General features: G+C 54.0%; 1 protein-coding gene across 1 annotated transcript in view; it reads left to right on the top strand.

Moving 5' to 3' along the window:
* Rac2 (Rac family small GTPase 2) overlaps window positions 1-7448 on the top strand; it is an 11652-nt gene extending 4204 nt beyond the window's left edge. The window contains exons 3-7 of the mRNA XM_055603136.1: window positions 2677-2794; window positions 3237-3299; window positions 3676-3835; window positions 6255-6387; window positions 6791-7448. Of these exons, the coding sequence (XP_055459111.1) occupies window positions 2677-2794; window positions 3237-3299; window positions 3676-3835; window positions 6255-6385 (472 nt within the window). The 3' untranslated portion in view covers window positions 6386-6387; window positions 6791-7448. The remainder of the gene's footprint in view (window positions 1-2676; window positions 2795-3236; window positions 3300-3675; window positions 3836-6254; window positions 6388-6790) is intronic.
* The last annotated feature ends 4951 nt before the right edge of the window (window positions 7449-12399 follow it).

Below are 12399 nucleotides of genomic sequence, written 5' to 3'. Positions count from 1 at the left end.
TTCTTTCTTTCTTTCTTTCTTTCTTTCTTTCTTTCTTTCTTTCTTTCCTTTTCTTTCTTTCTTTTTTTTTTGTGGTAGGGTATATACTATAGCCCTGACTGATCTAGAATTCACTATGTAGCCCAGACTGGCTTCTAGCTTGTAGCTCTTCTCCTGCCTCAGTCTCCCCAACAGTCAGGTTCCAGGTAAATTTTGTGGTTTTTTTTTATGTTTGTTTGCCGGGTAGTCCAGGCTAGCCTTAAGCTCATTATGTAGACGAGGACGAACTTGAACTCCCGATCCTCCAGCCTCCACCTCTGGAGTGCTAGGATTACAGATGTGGCCCACATCTGGTTTTATATGGTGCTGAGCTACAGGTCCAGTCCCTAGGTAAATCTTATTTTTTTAAGATGTTTTTCCCTAGATGAGCTTTTAAAAGCGGAATTTGGGCAGAGTCACAATGTAGCCAGAGTCCTTCCTAAAGCTCCTCTTTATGCTTAGAACCCAATAGGAGAAGGCATCAGAGCTCCCCAGTTTCCACCTCCTCCATCCTGTGCCCTCCAGGGGTTCAGTCCAGTCCATGATCCCCTGGGCTCTCTTGGCTCCCTGCCTTGGCTCCCTCGGGACACCCAGAGAATGTCTCCCTTCCTGACTGTTCCTTCTCTGTGTCTGCAGCAGCCCGTCCCCTCCTGTCCTCTCCCTCTCTTCATCACACTTAACATCGTACCCATGGAAAACTCTTCGGGATGGGGCATTGTTGTGTGGGGCCAAGGGGCTGGTGTACACAGCTCACTCCTCATTCTAGGACAGAGTGTCAGTTTCTAGAACGTCACACTGCTGCTGACAGTGGGCAGAGGACCCTGGCTGGGGGGTGGAGCCTGCTCTGTCCTCTCCTGGGATGGTACCACGGGCTCAACTCCACAGGGAGGAAAAAACACACTGTGAGATTAGATTATATGGCACTTGAGCTGTGCCTTTCTCGGTGATGCTGGCTCTGGTGATTCAGCAGGGCCAGTCTGACTTTCCCTCAGCCAGCCTGACACCAGGCCTCCAAGACCCAAATCCTTCTTGAGTCGTCAGCCTGCCTGCCTGCCTAGCCAATCCTCCCATGGCTCCAAGACATCAACGATGGACTCATGGACACTTCATTTCTTGAATGTGCCAGCCACCCTCCCTCAGAAGCAGCCAGGGGACCCTTTCAAGGGCGGGGCTTGTCTGTAGCCAGAGGCTAGGCCTCAGAGCCTCCAGGTTAAGTGGAGATTGTCTCTGGCACCCTCACCGTCTTGTACCATCCCTAGCAGCTATGCTCAGCACAGGGGCTTTTCTGAACTGGGCATAGGACTGACACCTGTCCCTGCTACCTGTCACCTGGGACATCTTGGGAAAATCTGTTCCTGCCCATGAGCCTCATTTTCCTATCTAGAAAAGGAGGTGACAGCCAGCCACCGTGATATGAAAGGCTTCTCTGCTCTTCTTAGGAAAGGGAAGTGTGACATCATCAAAGCATGTGCCCTGTCCCTGTCTTGTTTCTTGAACTCGTGCAGCTTGTCCTCTAGAGAGACACTGGAGGAAAACTGGGGGCATTGACAGTAAGCCCCACCTATCCAAGCCTGCCTCCCACCCTCACCAGGACTCTGTGGAGCATCCGGGGAGACTTCTCTGCCCCCGGCAGGTCAGCCCCACCACCAACGCTCCTGCGGGTGGGAGGCAGGCTTGGATAGGTGGGGCCACTTGGGTAAGCTGAAGTAGAGATGCCAGTACAGGCAAGACAGGGCACAGTGAGTCTACAGGGCACAGCTTCTCCCCTAGGTTGGTCCCCCATTCGCTGTGTGACCTCAGTGAGTCATGATACCTCTCTGATCCTGGTTTTCACTCCCTTCCCTCCGTGGAACCTGTTTTTTCCCCCAGGAGGGTGACTTGTGGGGTTGTACTTTCTAAACCCCCCTCTACTCAGTGTAGAGTGCCAGGCTGGACCCTCCCTGGGCTTCAGAGTGTTCCCTGTCCCAGCACTTGCTCACTGGACTCCTGGTCCAGTCTCTGGTCTACACCAGTGCAAGGCCCAGGCAGACATTTTCACTGGCTCAAAACTGATGTCTGTCTGTCTGTTCTCCTGAGGAGGCCCTAGCCACTTGTCACAGGAGTGAGGTGGTAGATCAGCAGCAGAAGGCTTGGGACATGGTCCCTTCATCTTCCAGGCAGGTCTGGCAGGGCAACAGCTCGCTAACACCGGTCTGGATTGGCTGTGCTTTTTTTCCCTGTCTCCCTTTTTTCTTGTCTCCCTTTGGCAGCTTCCCACGTACATCCCTCACTGCTTCCTTCCCTCAGGGTTTCCTTCATGGGGACCCTGCTTAAGTCAGGGACAAGCAGTCACTCAAAAGACACTGTGTGATACTCTATGTGTCCAACATAGGAGGAAGGAAAAGTTTATTCTGGCGTACCTCAGAGGGAGAAACAGCACAACCTTTCCTAAGGACAAGCGGAGGCAGAAAAATGACCAAGACACGTTTTCCTCTTTGTTTACTTGTATTTAAGATGTTTTTTTTTTTAATAGTATATACATTAGTCGTGAAGCCAGTTGCACAGTGCTGTCTGACTTTGGGCTAGTCCCAGCCCCTCTCTGAGTCTCAGCCTCTGGCCTGGGCTAGAAGTCCCGGGCTCTGAGTTCGAGGCTGACCCTGTCCTTCCTGCTCTCCACAGGTTTGACAACTATTCAGCCAATGTGATGGTGGACAGTAAGCCTGTGAATCTGGGACTGTGGGACACCGCAGGCCAGGAGGACTATGATCGCCTCCGGCCGCTCTCCTACCCTCAGACGGTGTGTACCTCCTTGCCTCTTTGTGTCCCCTGTCTTGACCCTGTTCCGTCTACTGCCGATGACCTTTTCGGGCCAGCGGTACCTGCTCAACCCCGAGTCTCCCTTTGAGGCCTGTGGGGCAGAGCTAGCGTCTCCCCAGACTGTGCTCCCTCAGCCCTGCTGCCCTCAGTGCCCTGAGATGCTAGCCTTTCTCAGTGCATGGCCGTGTGAACAGCCGGGTCAGTGTGCCCGGTCCTGGGGTGGGCGGGAGACCTGCTGCTGGTAGCTCTGTGGCTTCTGGGTCCCCAGACCTGGGCTCTCTACCCACTTGGCAAAGAGAGTGTCCTATATCTCCTGGTATATGGCTACACAGTGGGTGGTGGGAGCTGCCCTCTTCCCCCCACCCCTACCCCAGACAAGACTCTGTGGCTTCTCTGTGCCAACCCTGCCCTCCTGTCTTCAGGATGTGTTCCTCATCTGCTTCTCACTGGTCAGCCCGGCCTCCTATGAGAATGTCCGAGCCAAGGTAGGCCTCCAGTGGGCTGGGAGACAAATGCAGGTGGCACTGAGGGAAGGAGGGATTGGCAGTTAAGGTCCACCCTGGGTTAGGAGCATCCAGAGCAGATAGTGTCACGCAGGGCCCACGAGGGGAGGGTCTCCCTGGGGGCTGGGACAGCAAGCTGTCCCTCTCCCTGCCCAACCTCGTGCCTTCTCTTATCACCACATACCCACTCTTATCTCCATATATATCTATCTATCTTGGCTTTTAAAACATTTTTGCTTGCCTGCTCAGATCATGCTGTGCCTTGTGACTCTGCTCTGAGGCCTCTCTCTAACTTAGTGTCTTGGGCCTCTTGTCCCCCTCCCCTCTGCTCCCTCTCCCTCTCCTCTCTCCCTGCCAGTGGTTCCCTGAGGTACGGCACCACTGCCCCAGCACTCCCATCATCCTGGTGGGTACCAAGCTGGACCTGCGAGACGACAAGGACACCATCGAGAAGCTGAAGGAGAAGAAGCTGGCTCCCATCACTTACCCTCAGGGCCTGGCACTGGCCAAGGATATTGGTATGGGGCTTGAGCTCAAAGAAGGGAGCTGGGGGTTGGGGGCGCCTGGACACAGCCTCGTCCTAGCTCTGTGTGGTTGAACTCTGGCTGTGCTCCAAACCATTGTACCAGCTGTGTGACCTGGGCTGGTCCTGCGACCTCTCTGTGCTGGTGTACCTCTGTCAGGAAGGCATAGCAGTAGTGATGGCTTCTGCCACATTGGGTGTCTGGGTAAAATGACTTGTCCCCAGAGCATCACTGCATGGTGGATTCTGTGTTAGCTGGTCAGGGCATCGGCCAGGTGTAGACTTTGAAGCGGGGGGGGATTGGTGGATGGGAACGTGGTTGCCTGGAGCACAGGCAGTCAAGTCAAACAGCTGTTTCTGGAGGGCTTCCTGGAGAAGGTATCTCCACTAGAGACTTGAAGGGTGACTCAGTCCTTTGTGTCTGGCCCTCACCTCCCTTTCTCCATCCATCCTGCCAGATACTCTTTGCCTCCGAGAACCAGGAAGAGGAGGCTTGACCCTACAAGGTCATCTAGCTGGGGAGGGGTGGCCAGGACTAAAAGGATGGAGGCAGGTGGCTGGGTGGGTGAGGATGCCTCACTCTAGCCAAGCTCTCCATCGGAAGGAGACTGGGCTCTGGGTCTAGCCTCTCCTGTGGTGTTCTCCTGAGGCAGAACTACCAGGTTAGGCCTGGCCCCCACCCAGCCCCGCACCTCTTCCCCTGCAGGAAACGGGAGGGAGGGGCTCTTCACAGGAAGAGAAACCGCAGCCTTCCTGTGACTAGCTGGGTGTCATGGCCTCCTCCCAAGGGGCCTCTCTGCTGCTTCACCCTGGGTCTCTGTTCTAGCCTCTGGCTGGGACAGGGGTACCCCAGCCTTCTCTTAACCAGCCCGTCCTCAGATTGGTCTGCACTGATTTGGGAATGTTGGGGGAACAAACCTGGGACTTTGCACTGGCCAGGCAACTACTCTTCTCACGGAGCTACCTGCACCTCACCCTGACCCTTCAGAGTTGCTCCTCCATCTCTGAGGGTACAGTCTGTCACACGGGAGCAGAGAAGGAGAATGCTGGCGCTCAGCTCACTCTCTCCTTTATGTACCTTTTAAACATAGGATATTTTTATTTATATATAATTTCATCCATGGCAAACGATGTCTCTGGAGCATACCCACCCTGGACCCACCCCCCTCCCCCCCGTTCGTCCCCAGAAACCAGACATGTGCTCATCTTCCCTTCATGTCCTTTGTATGTGTGTGCTTGGGCTCCTGTGTGTGTGTGTGTGTGTGTGTGTGTGTGTGTGTGTGTGTGTGTCTTTCAGCCTATGACTTCTCTTCTTCCTGAGGCTGTTTTGTCCTCTGTGGGGAGCTGAGAGGCTGAGAACTCCTCCCTGCCAGCTGTGGTGAGAATGAGCAGATGAATGCTCCAGCCAAGTGCCCGGGAACCCTGATTCAGAGTGCCTTGCTGGTCACCACAGAGATGGGGAGCCTCAAGGAGTAGAGTCCGTGAGCCCCCACCCAGAGCCATCTCTGGAATACACCGGTTGGAGGCCAGGGCATTTTGATCCTGGCTTCATCTTCTCAGTGGGAACAGAGAGAGCCTAGAGGAACTTTCCAGGAACAAGAAGCACCCTGGTGGTGTCTGGCTCCCTGAGGCTGCATTTCCTCTTTGCTGCCAGGCCTCAGCTCCCAAGCCCCTGTTTCAGTGGCTTCCCCTTTAGGGGTGACCTTGTCTTCCTGGTACTGCATCTTTGGTCTGTGACTGCTCTACCCTGGGCCTTTCAGGTCACTGAGGTGGAGAGGCCACTGTTTCCTCATAGCTGTCAGAAGCTCCTGCCCCCATCCTGCCCAAGAGAGAAGAGCAGAAGGTGCCAGAGAGGGCACCAGGCTCAGTTTCTTCCCCTTTCTTTCCTCAGGACTCTGAATCTCCTGGCCTCTCAGTGTCAGGGCTCAGTGTTCAGGTTGCAGGGGGTAGGAGGTCAAGCAAGCTCCTTCCAGGGGCAGGGGCTGACCTCTGGAGGGCACATAGGTGCTCTCTATTTCTCCTCACTGAGCTGCCCCGGGGCAAACAGGTCCCACAGTCTCTGCTAACCTCGGTTTCCTCATAAGTTGGGGTGTGACTGAATGATAGATGCATTGGGGGTGTCGTCAGACCTGCTCAAAGGTGTTAGCTCCAGGAAGAAGGTCTGGATGACATGCCAGGAGATTCGGTCATGGAAGCAGGTCCTGTCCTTCCACAGGAAGGGCTATAGTCCTGTCCACCCCACCTGACCCCTATAAACAAAGGGCCTTGTGTCTGGGGGCCTCCGTCTTCCCCTGAGTCCTACAGGAGGAAGATGAAGTACAGAGAGACATACTTCCCATGTGGGTGACACTCCCACTCAGATGACAGAGCTTCTCCATGACTCAGGCTGATGCTCTCCTGCTTTCCCCCCTCAGACTCAGTGAAGTACTTGGAATGTTCTGCACTCACCCAGCGAGGCCTGAAGACAGTCTTCGATGAAGCCATCCGGGCGGTTCTGTGCCCACAGCCCACACGACAGCAGAAGCGTGCCTGCAGCCTGCTCTAGGGGTACACACTTCTTCTCTGCTGTTGAAAGGGCACCCTGTATCTGGGCCTGGCCCTCAGGCCACTGAGAGTAGTGTAAGACCAGGACAGAGGGTCATGGGTAGGTAGGTAGCCTCAGTTTCCCCTCTTCCTCCTCACTGCCTGTGGAGTGTCTTCCCTGAGGGATACAATTCAAGGAAGCCAGAATCTGCCCAGTGACCCAAGCCGGGACACAATGGCTGCCAGGCTCTCACTCAGCCCACCCTTGCCATGAAAGCCTAAGGGAACCAGGAAACCCCAACCACCCCCTGGGCAGGATATGTGGGGGAAGGGTAGAGAGCAGTCCTGGGGAAGGGAGAGGTTGGAAGCATCCCTGGGCTGGGACCTCTCTGTGCCTGACACTGATCCTCTCCTGTTTCCCTTCCAGGCCTCAGCCCAGTCCTCTGAGCCCAATGGTCTTGACCCTCTGGGGCCTCCAACCAAAGCCCAGCAATCTGCATGGTGGGGCTGCTGTCCCCTCCCTGCGGTGTTTCTTCCCAGACAGCTGCAGAATTTGCCTATCTCCTCAGTGGAGGTCCCTGGGGATGGGAAGATGCTTAAAGGCCACATCCTACCATGAATGCTCCTGTGTTCCCAGGGACCAGAGGGGAGCCCCAAGACTCAGCCAGCCATCCTCATGTCATACAGTGCCATACACCCACCTGCTCCAGGCCTTCCTGACTCCCCTCTTGAAGCTTCTGGTCTCCATGGCCTCCAGGTGTCTGCAGGGTCAGGCTCTCTTGCTCAAATACCCCTGCTTCGCCTTGTTGGAATCACCTCCTTTCCCTGAACCAAAGAGAGAGATGTGGGAGTCTGCTCCTCTCTTCTTTCTCAGAAAAGTGCAGAACAAATCCACTTCTGTAAATCTCTTGTCTGTCCAGCGAAGTGACCATCTCTCAAGACTTTCTACTGTACTCAAAGTGCCCTGAGCTGTATTTTGAGACTGTCCATCCCACTCTGCCAGTAAGGACAGGAACCACTGCAAATGGAAAGCACCTATCTCTTGCTTATGTAGAAAATAAATGTATTGATTTGAGTAGAAACTACCACAGAGTTCAGGCGCAGCTTAATCAAGGCGGGGTCAGGAGGGGGTGGTTTCAGGTGATACCCTGGAGTTTGCCTCCCTGTTCCTTTTGGCTCTGCCTGCTGCTGTCAGGCTCGTTTTCAGGCAGTTGATTCTTGGCATTTGATTCTCTGAGATTCAAGTTCAGGCCAAGAGTCTGCCCCAGGCAAAGTTTTAAAGAAGGGCTACTCTGGTTGGACCGGCTTGTCTTAGGCCCACCTTCAATCAGGCATGTGTGTCAGAGAGACCCTGGGCTGTGGCTGGCCATGAGTTGTGTTAGAGCCAGTAGAGGTGACCCCAAGAAGCTGGGGTGCAGGGTGGGTATGGGGAGGATACATTCTCAAGGGGAAACCATCTTTCTAGAACTGGGTGTCTAGAAACTAGGGATCCATAACCTCGACCGTCAGAGTAAGTGTCCAGTCCCAGCTGGCACTGAGAAAAACACCTGGCCTTTTCCGTTTGTATTTTAGAGAAGACTTTCTCATACAGCCTGAGCTGACCTCAGACCCGCCATCCCCCTGCCTCAGCTTCCTAAATGCTGGGATTACAAGTGCACACCTCCATGCCTGGTTGAAATTTTTACTAGAGAGTTTAGGCTGCTATGGAAGTTGATGAGGCGCCCGTATCAGGCACCCCAGGGCCTGGCCCTGAGACAGTCCCACCTTGGTCTTCACCTGAATTACACAGAGCCACTGGCACAGGCATGACACTGCCTGAAGTTCCCAGTCCTTCTCCCAACAGGCTTCTATTGACCTGTCTGCATCAGGTGTTGCCATATTGTCAGGAGTTGGTGACAAATGAGAGTTGTATTAAGAGTCATGTTGTGTTCCACCCATCCCCCTCACCCTCCCATCCCTACTAGGGTCTGAGGCCGAGAGGAAATGGCTCACCCTGACAGCCTGGAAGGCCAGCTCCAGCCAAGGAGTGCTCAGCCTCTCCATTTTCTGTCTCATAGTTCTAGTGCCATCCCCAACTCCACAAACAACTACGCTTAAGGGACTCCACCTCTGGAGGGGCTTGGCACATGGGGGAAAGAGCATGTCTGTTCTTAGCTTGGCTCACATGACGACGGTAATGTTTCAAGGTATTTCTCTGACACAGAAAGAAAGATATTAAATCCATACGTGCTGGGTGATCCAATATGGTTGCAAGGACCTGAACCCTCTTCCCCTCCCAGTCAGGTCAGTGTGTTAAGGGCTTGGGGTGCCCCCTTTAGTCAGCCAGAGTGCAAGGGTCCCTCTTTTAGTTCCCTGCTTCTTTTCTTTGCTTCTTTTCAAGCGAAGGCTTACATGATTCAAATCAGCAGATCAAAAAAATGAAGCCACTCAAACTCAAACCCCCCTTCCTGTAGGCCACAGAAAAGAAGCCCCGAGCTGTACCCCAGAGCCTTTGTTTGCACTGTTACCCCCACAGCCCCTGTCACACCCTTGACAGCCTATTTCGTTCTGATCTCAGCTCTCCCCTTACGCTGAGCTAAGTCCCTGCGACTTTTGCAATCTGTGTGAACCTTGATTTCAGTTCCTTGAATAAGAGGCCAAGAACCTAGAAAACCCTTACCAGACCCTGGCTCACCGATAACACTCCCCACACACCACCTTCCTTTTCACTCTGTTGCCCATCTGCCCACCATCCAGGGCCCTTCCCCCTCCCCCCAGGGCTCCTTAAACTCCCTTATGTGATGCTGGGGTGGGCTCCTGCTGTGGGTGTTCAGCACCCCCCCCAAGCTGCCCTGGGGTCCTTGCGTTTACAATAAGAGTAATGATGTGAAATGCCACCCCTCCCCACACACAGCACATAAAATCTCAGTCTCCCCTCTCCCCAAATCAGGTCATTTGGGGTGCTGCTGACCATTGCAGAAGAGGAAACAGGCCCTGGGAAGCCTAGGAGTCAGTGCTTGGTGAACAGAGCAACCTCATCCTTCCCACCCCCCCTGCCCCTCCCTCCCTCTTCCACCCCTCCCTCCTTTCACCACTCTGCTCTCTTTGCCTACAGAATCCCAGCTTGGGGCAGGGCAGCGGTGCCCTTAGCATTTGACAAACTACTTGTTTTCAGAGAGAGGAAAGGCTGGAAAGATGGCTCGGCAGTTAAGAGTGCTTGCTGCTCTGTCAGAGGACCGAAGGTTTTGTTCCTAATTCCAGCTCCAGGGGATACGATGCCCTCTTTTGGTTTCCGTGGGCACCTGCACCTATGTGCACTCTTGGGGCTCTGAGGTCATACCATTTTGTCCAACCACACACAAGGAGCGTCAGTCAGAAGAGGCAGCTACTTGGGAGAAAAATAACAGACGTGGTCTCCACTGTCCTCTGAGCTGTCCCTCTCTGCGCTCTGAACACCGATGGGATGTCTGGAGCAGCTACTGCCATCTTGTGAGCATGAAGCACAGCATAAACAGTAGAAGCCAACTGCCCAGATTGGAGGACAGAAATATAAACTGGGCCTGGGGCTGTTAGCCTAGGCCAGACATGTTTTGGCGATGAATGACGGAGGAAACACTTACTTGTTTTTTGCCACAGTTGGCCAGACTTCCTGGTGATGTAGCTGAGGCTGTGGGGGAGGATCAGAGGCCTCCTGGGCAGAAACGGCAAGCTGTGAGCAGCTGAAGAGACCGTTTTGAAGTAGGAAGAAGCGCTGGCTAGGCACAGTAGCCTCTCAGAGCACCCACTTGGTACCAGGCCACACGGTGTCTTGGATGCGATCCCTTGCCAGAGCAGCCACGTTGCTGGATTAAAATTCCTCTGCAGCGGGGAGCTGTTCACGTCATGGTGGGCCAGGACGCAGACACAGGAACAATGCTGCTTGGCTGAATTTCTCCTCCTTTTATTCCATTCAGACCCCAGCCCCATGGGATGGTGCCCCCTTTCCACATTCAGGCTGGGTTTTACCCATCTGTTAATCCTCTGGAAAACTCTCACAGACACATGCTCAGAGGCACGCCTCCAACCTCTAAATGAGTGGTTCTCAACCTGTGGTTAAGTGAGCCTTTCACAGGGGTTGCGTATCAGATATCCTTCACATCAGATATTTACATCATGATTCACAACAGTAGCAAAATTACAGTCATGAAGTAGCAGTGGAATAATTTTACTGGGGGGTGTGTGTGTCACCACAACATGAAGAACTGTATGTATTAAAGGGTCATAGCATTAGGAAGGAGTTGGGAAGCCCTGCCCTAGACGATTCACCTGCAGTCAAGTGACAGCGAATGTAAGCTACCACAAACATGGATCCTGGCCTCACCTGTAAGCTCTGCAGAGGCCTCTAGAATGCCCGCACGTTTGCGCACACACACATACACACACACACACAGACACACACACACACACACACACCTTCAATGGCAGGCCCTCCTTCACAAAGCTCCCTGTCGGGGTAGCTTTCTTCACACCCCAGCTCTTTCCGCCCTGGGGTTCAGTGCGAGCTCTTCCTCCTCCCCTTGGGAAAGGCCAGCCCCCAGCACCTCTGACCTCTGGTCTCCTGCCTCTCCCTGCCTTAGTCATTACTGGCCGCTGTAACTTGGCATTTATGAGTAGGGCCTTGCCCTGCTGCTTCCCCTAGACTGGAAGGGACCTGGTTGTCTTTTTCCATGCTTAACACTAAGCCCCCAGCTAGTGCTGGGTATCTTGACACATTGCATGATATGATTTACACAAATGAGGGAATGGATGAAAGAATATACTTAACTGATAGACAGAGAGAGAGAGAATGAGAAGAGAGGACCAGCCATGCCCAGAACCTACTGAAACAGCCTTCCCACTGCCCACCAAGGTATACCCGTGCGTATGAGCCATCTTGTGGGTGCCATGCCCTCTAAGTGCCCCTCTGACTGTCTCAGCTACTGACATGTGAGAGGGAAGAGCTGCCTGGATGAACCCAGCCACCCCAGAACGGTGAGGAAGAGTAGCACATCTGCCTGTGTCTGCGCCCGGGACTGGAGAGCATCCCCGGCTGCCCCTTTGATCTCCGTCTCTCCACCCACATCTGACTCCACACAGGCTTCGTGGGGTGTCAGAAAAAAAGGCATAAGGGGCCCTGCAGAAGGAGAGGCAGAGCTGGGAGGTGTCCGGACAGGACCCCGAAAGAAGGCAAAAGGCCACTAGGCATAGAATACTGGCTTCTACCCACCGCCTGTGTTCCCATCTGGCTGTGCTAAGACTGGACACACAGAAAGGAATGCTTGCCAGCCCTTTCTCACCAGGGGCTCGGAAGCCAGGGAGAAACAGACCCGTGGGGACCCCTGCCCTTGTGGTTTGATCCGCGCATCAGAGTCTTCTGTGCAGAAAGGCAGAGCCCTGGCCTGAGGGTCAGCACACCATGGGTTGGTACATTTACCCCGACCCTACAGAAAGGCAGCCACGAATCGGCGACAGAAGAAACGGAAACAAAAAACATCTATTTGCAGAGAAATGGGAGACACCCATCAGCCTAAATCGTGGTGGGAGAGCTACATAGCAAGAGGATGGTTGAAGGGCAGGTCTCAGGGCATACTGGGAAGAGGGAAGTATAGCCACTGTTGCAGATGAAAACGATACAAAACAACCCGCTCCTGGAAGTCCAGGGAGGCGGCTGCTGGATCCAGACATGGCAGGCTATCTGAGACTGTGAAGGTGTAGGTCATTGAAAAATGGGTGGCCGAGGAGCCTGCTTCAGGTGCAGTTGGACTGCCAAGTCCTTACTCCGTGCTGTGGAGCCGCCCAGCCTTGACCTTGGCAGGGAAAAAAAAAAATCATGAGCCAGGGAGCCCAGGCCCCAGGAGTACCTGCTTCATTCCGGCAAGCCCGGGTGACGGCCCACACTGGGTTTGGAAGATGTGGGTGTGATTCCACTCAGCAAATCCCCGCAGGGACAACCTAGCCAAGATACACCATTTAAGGGAAGAAAGATTCCTTTTGGCTCGTGGTTTCAAAGGCTTTGACCAGTGGTTGGTCAAATCCTCC

The sequence above is a fragment of the Psammomys obesus genome, unplaced genomic scaffold (assembly GCF_907164565.1).
Source record: "Psammomys obesus unplaced genomic scaffold, mPsaObe1.curated_primary_1811, whole genome shotgun sequence".
NCBI classification, from domain to species: domain Eukaryota; kingdom Metazoa; phylum Chordata; class Mammalia; order Rodentia; family Muridae; genus Psammomys; species Psammomys obesus.
Note: the sequence above shows the minus strand (reverse complement) of the source record. Positions and strands in the feature narration are given on the sequence as shown.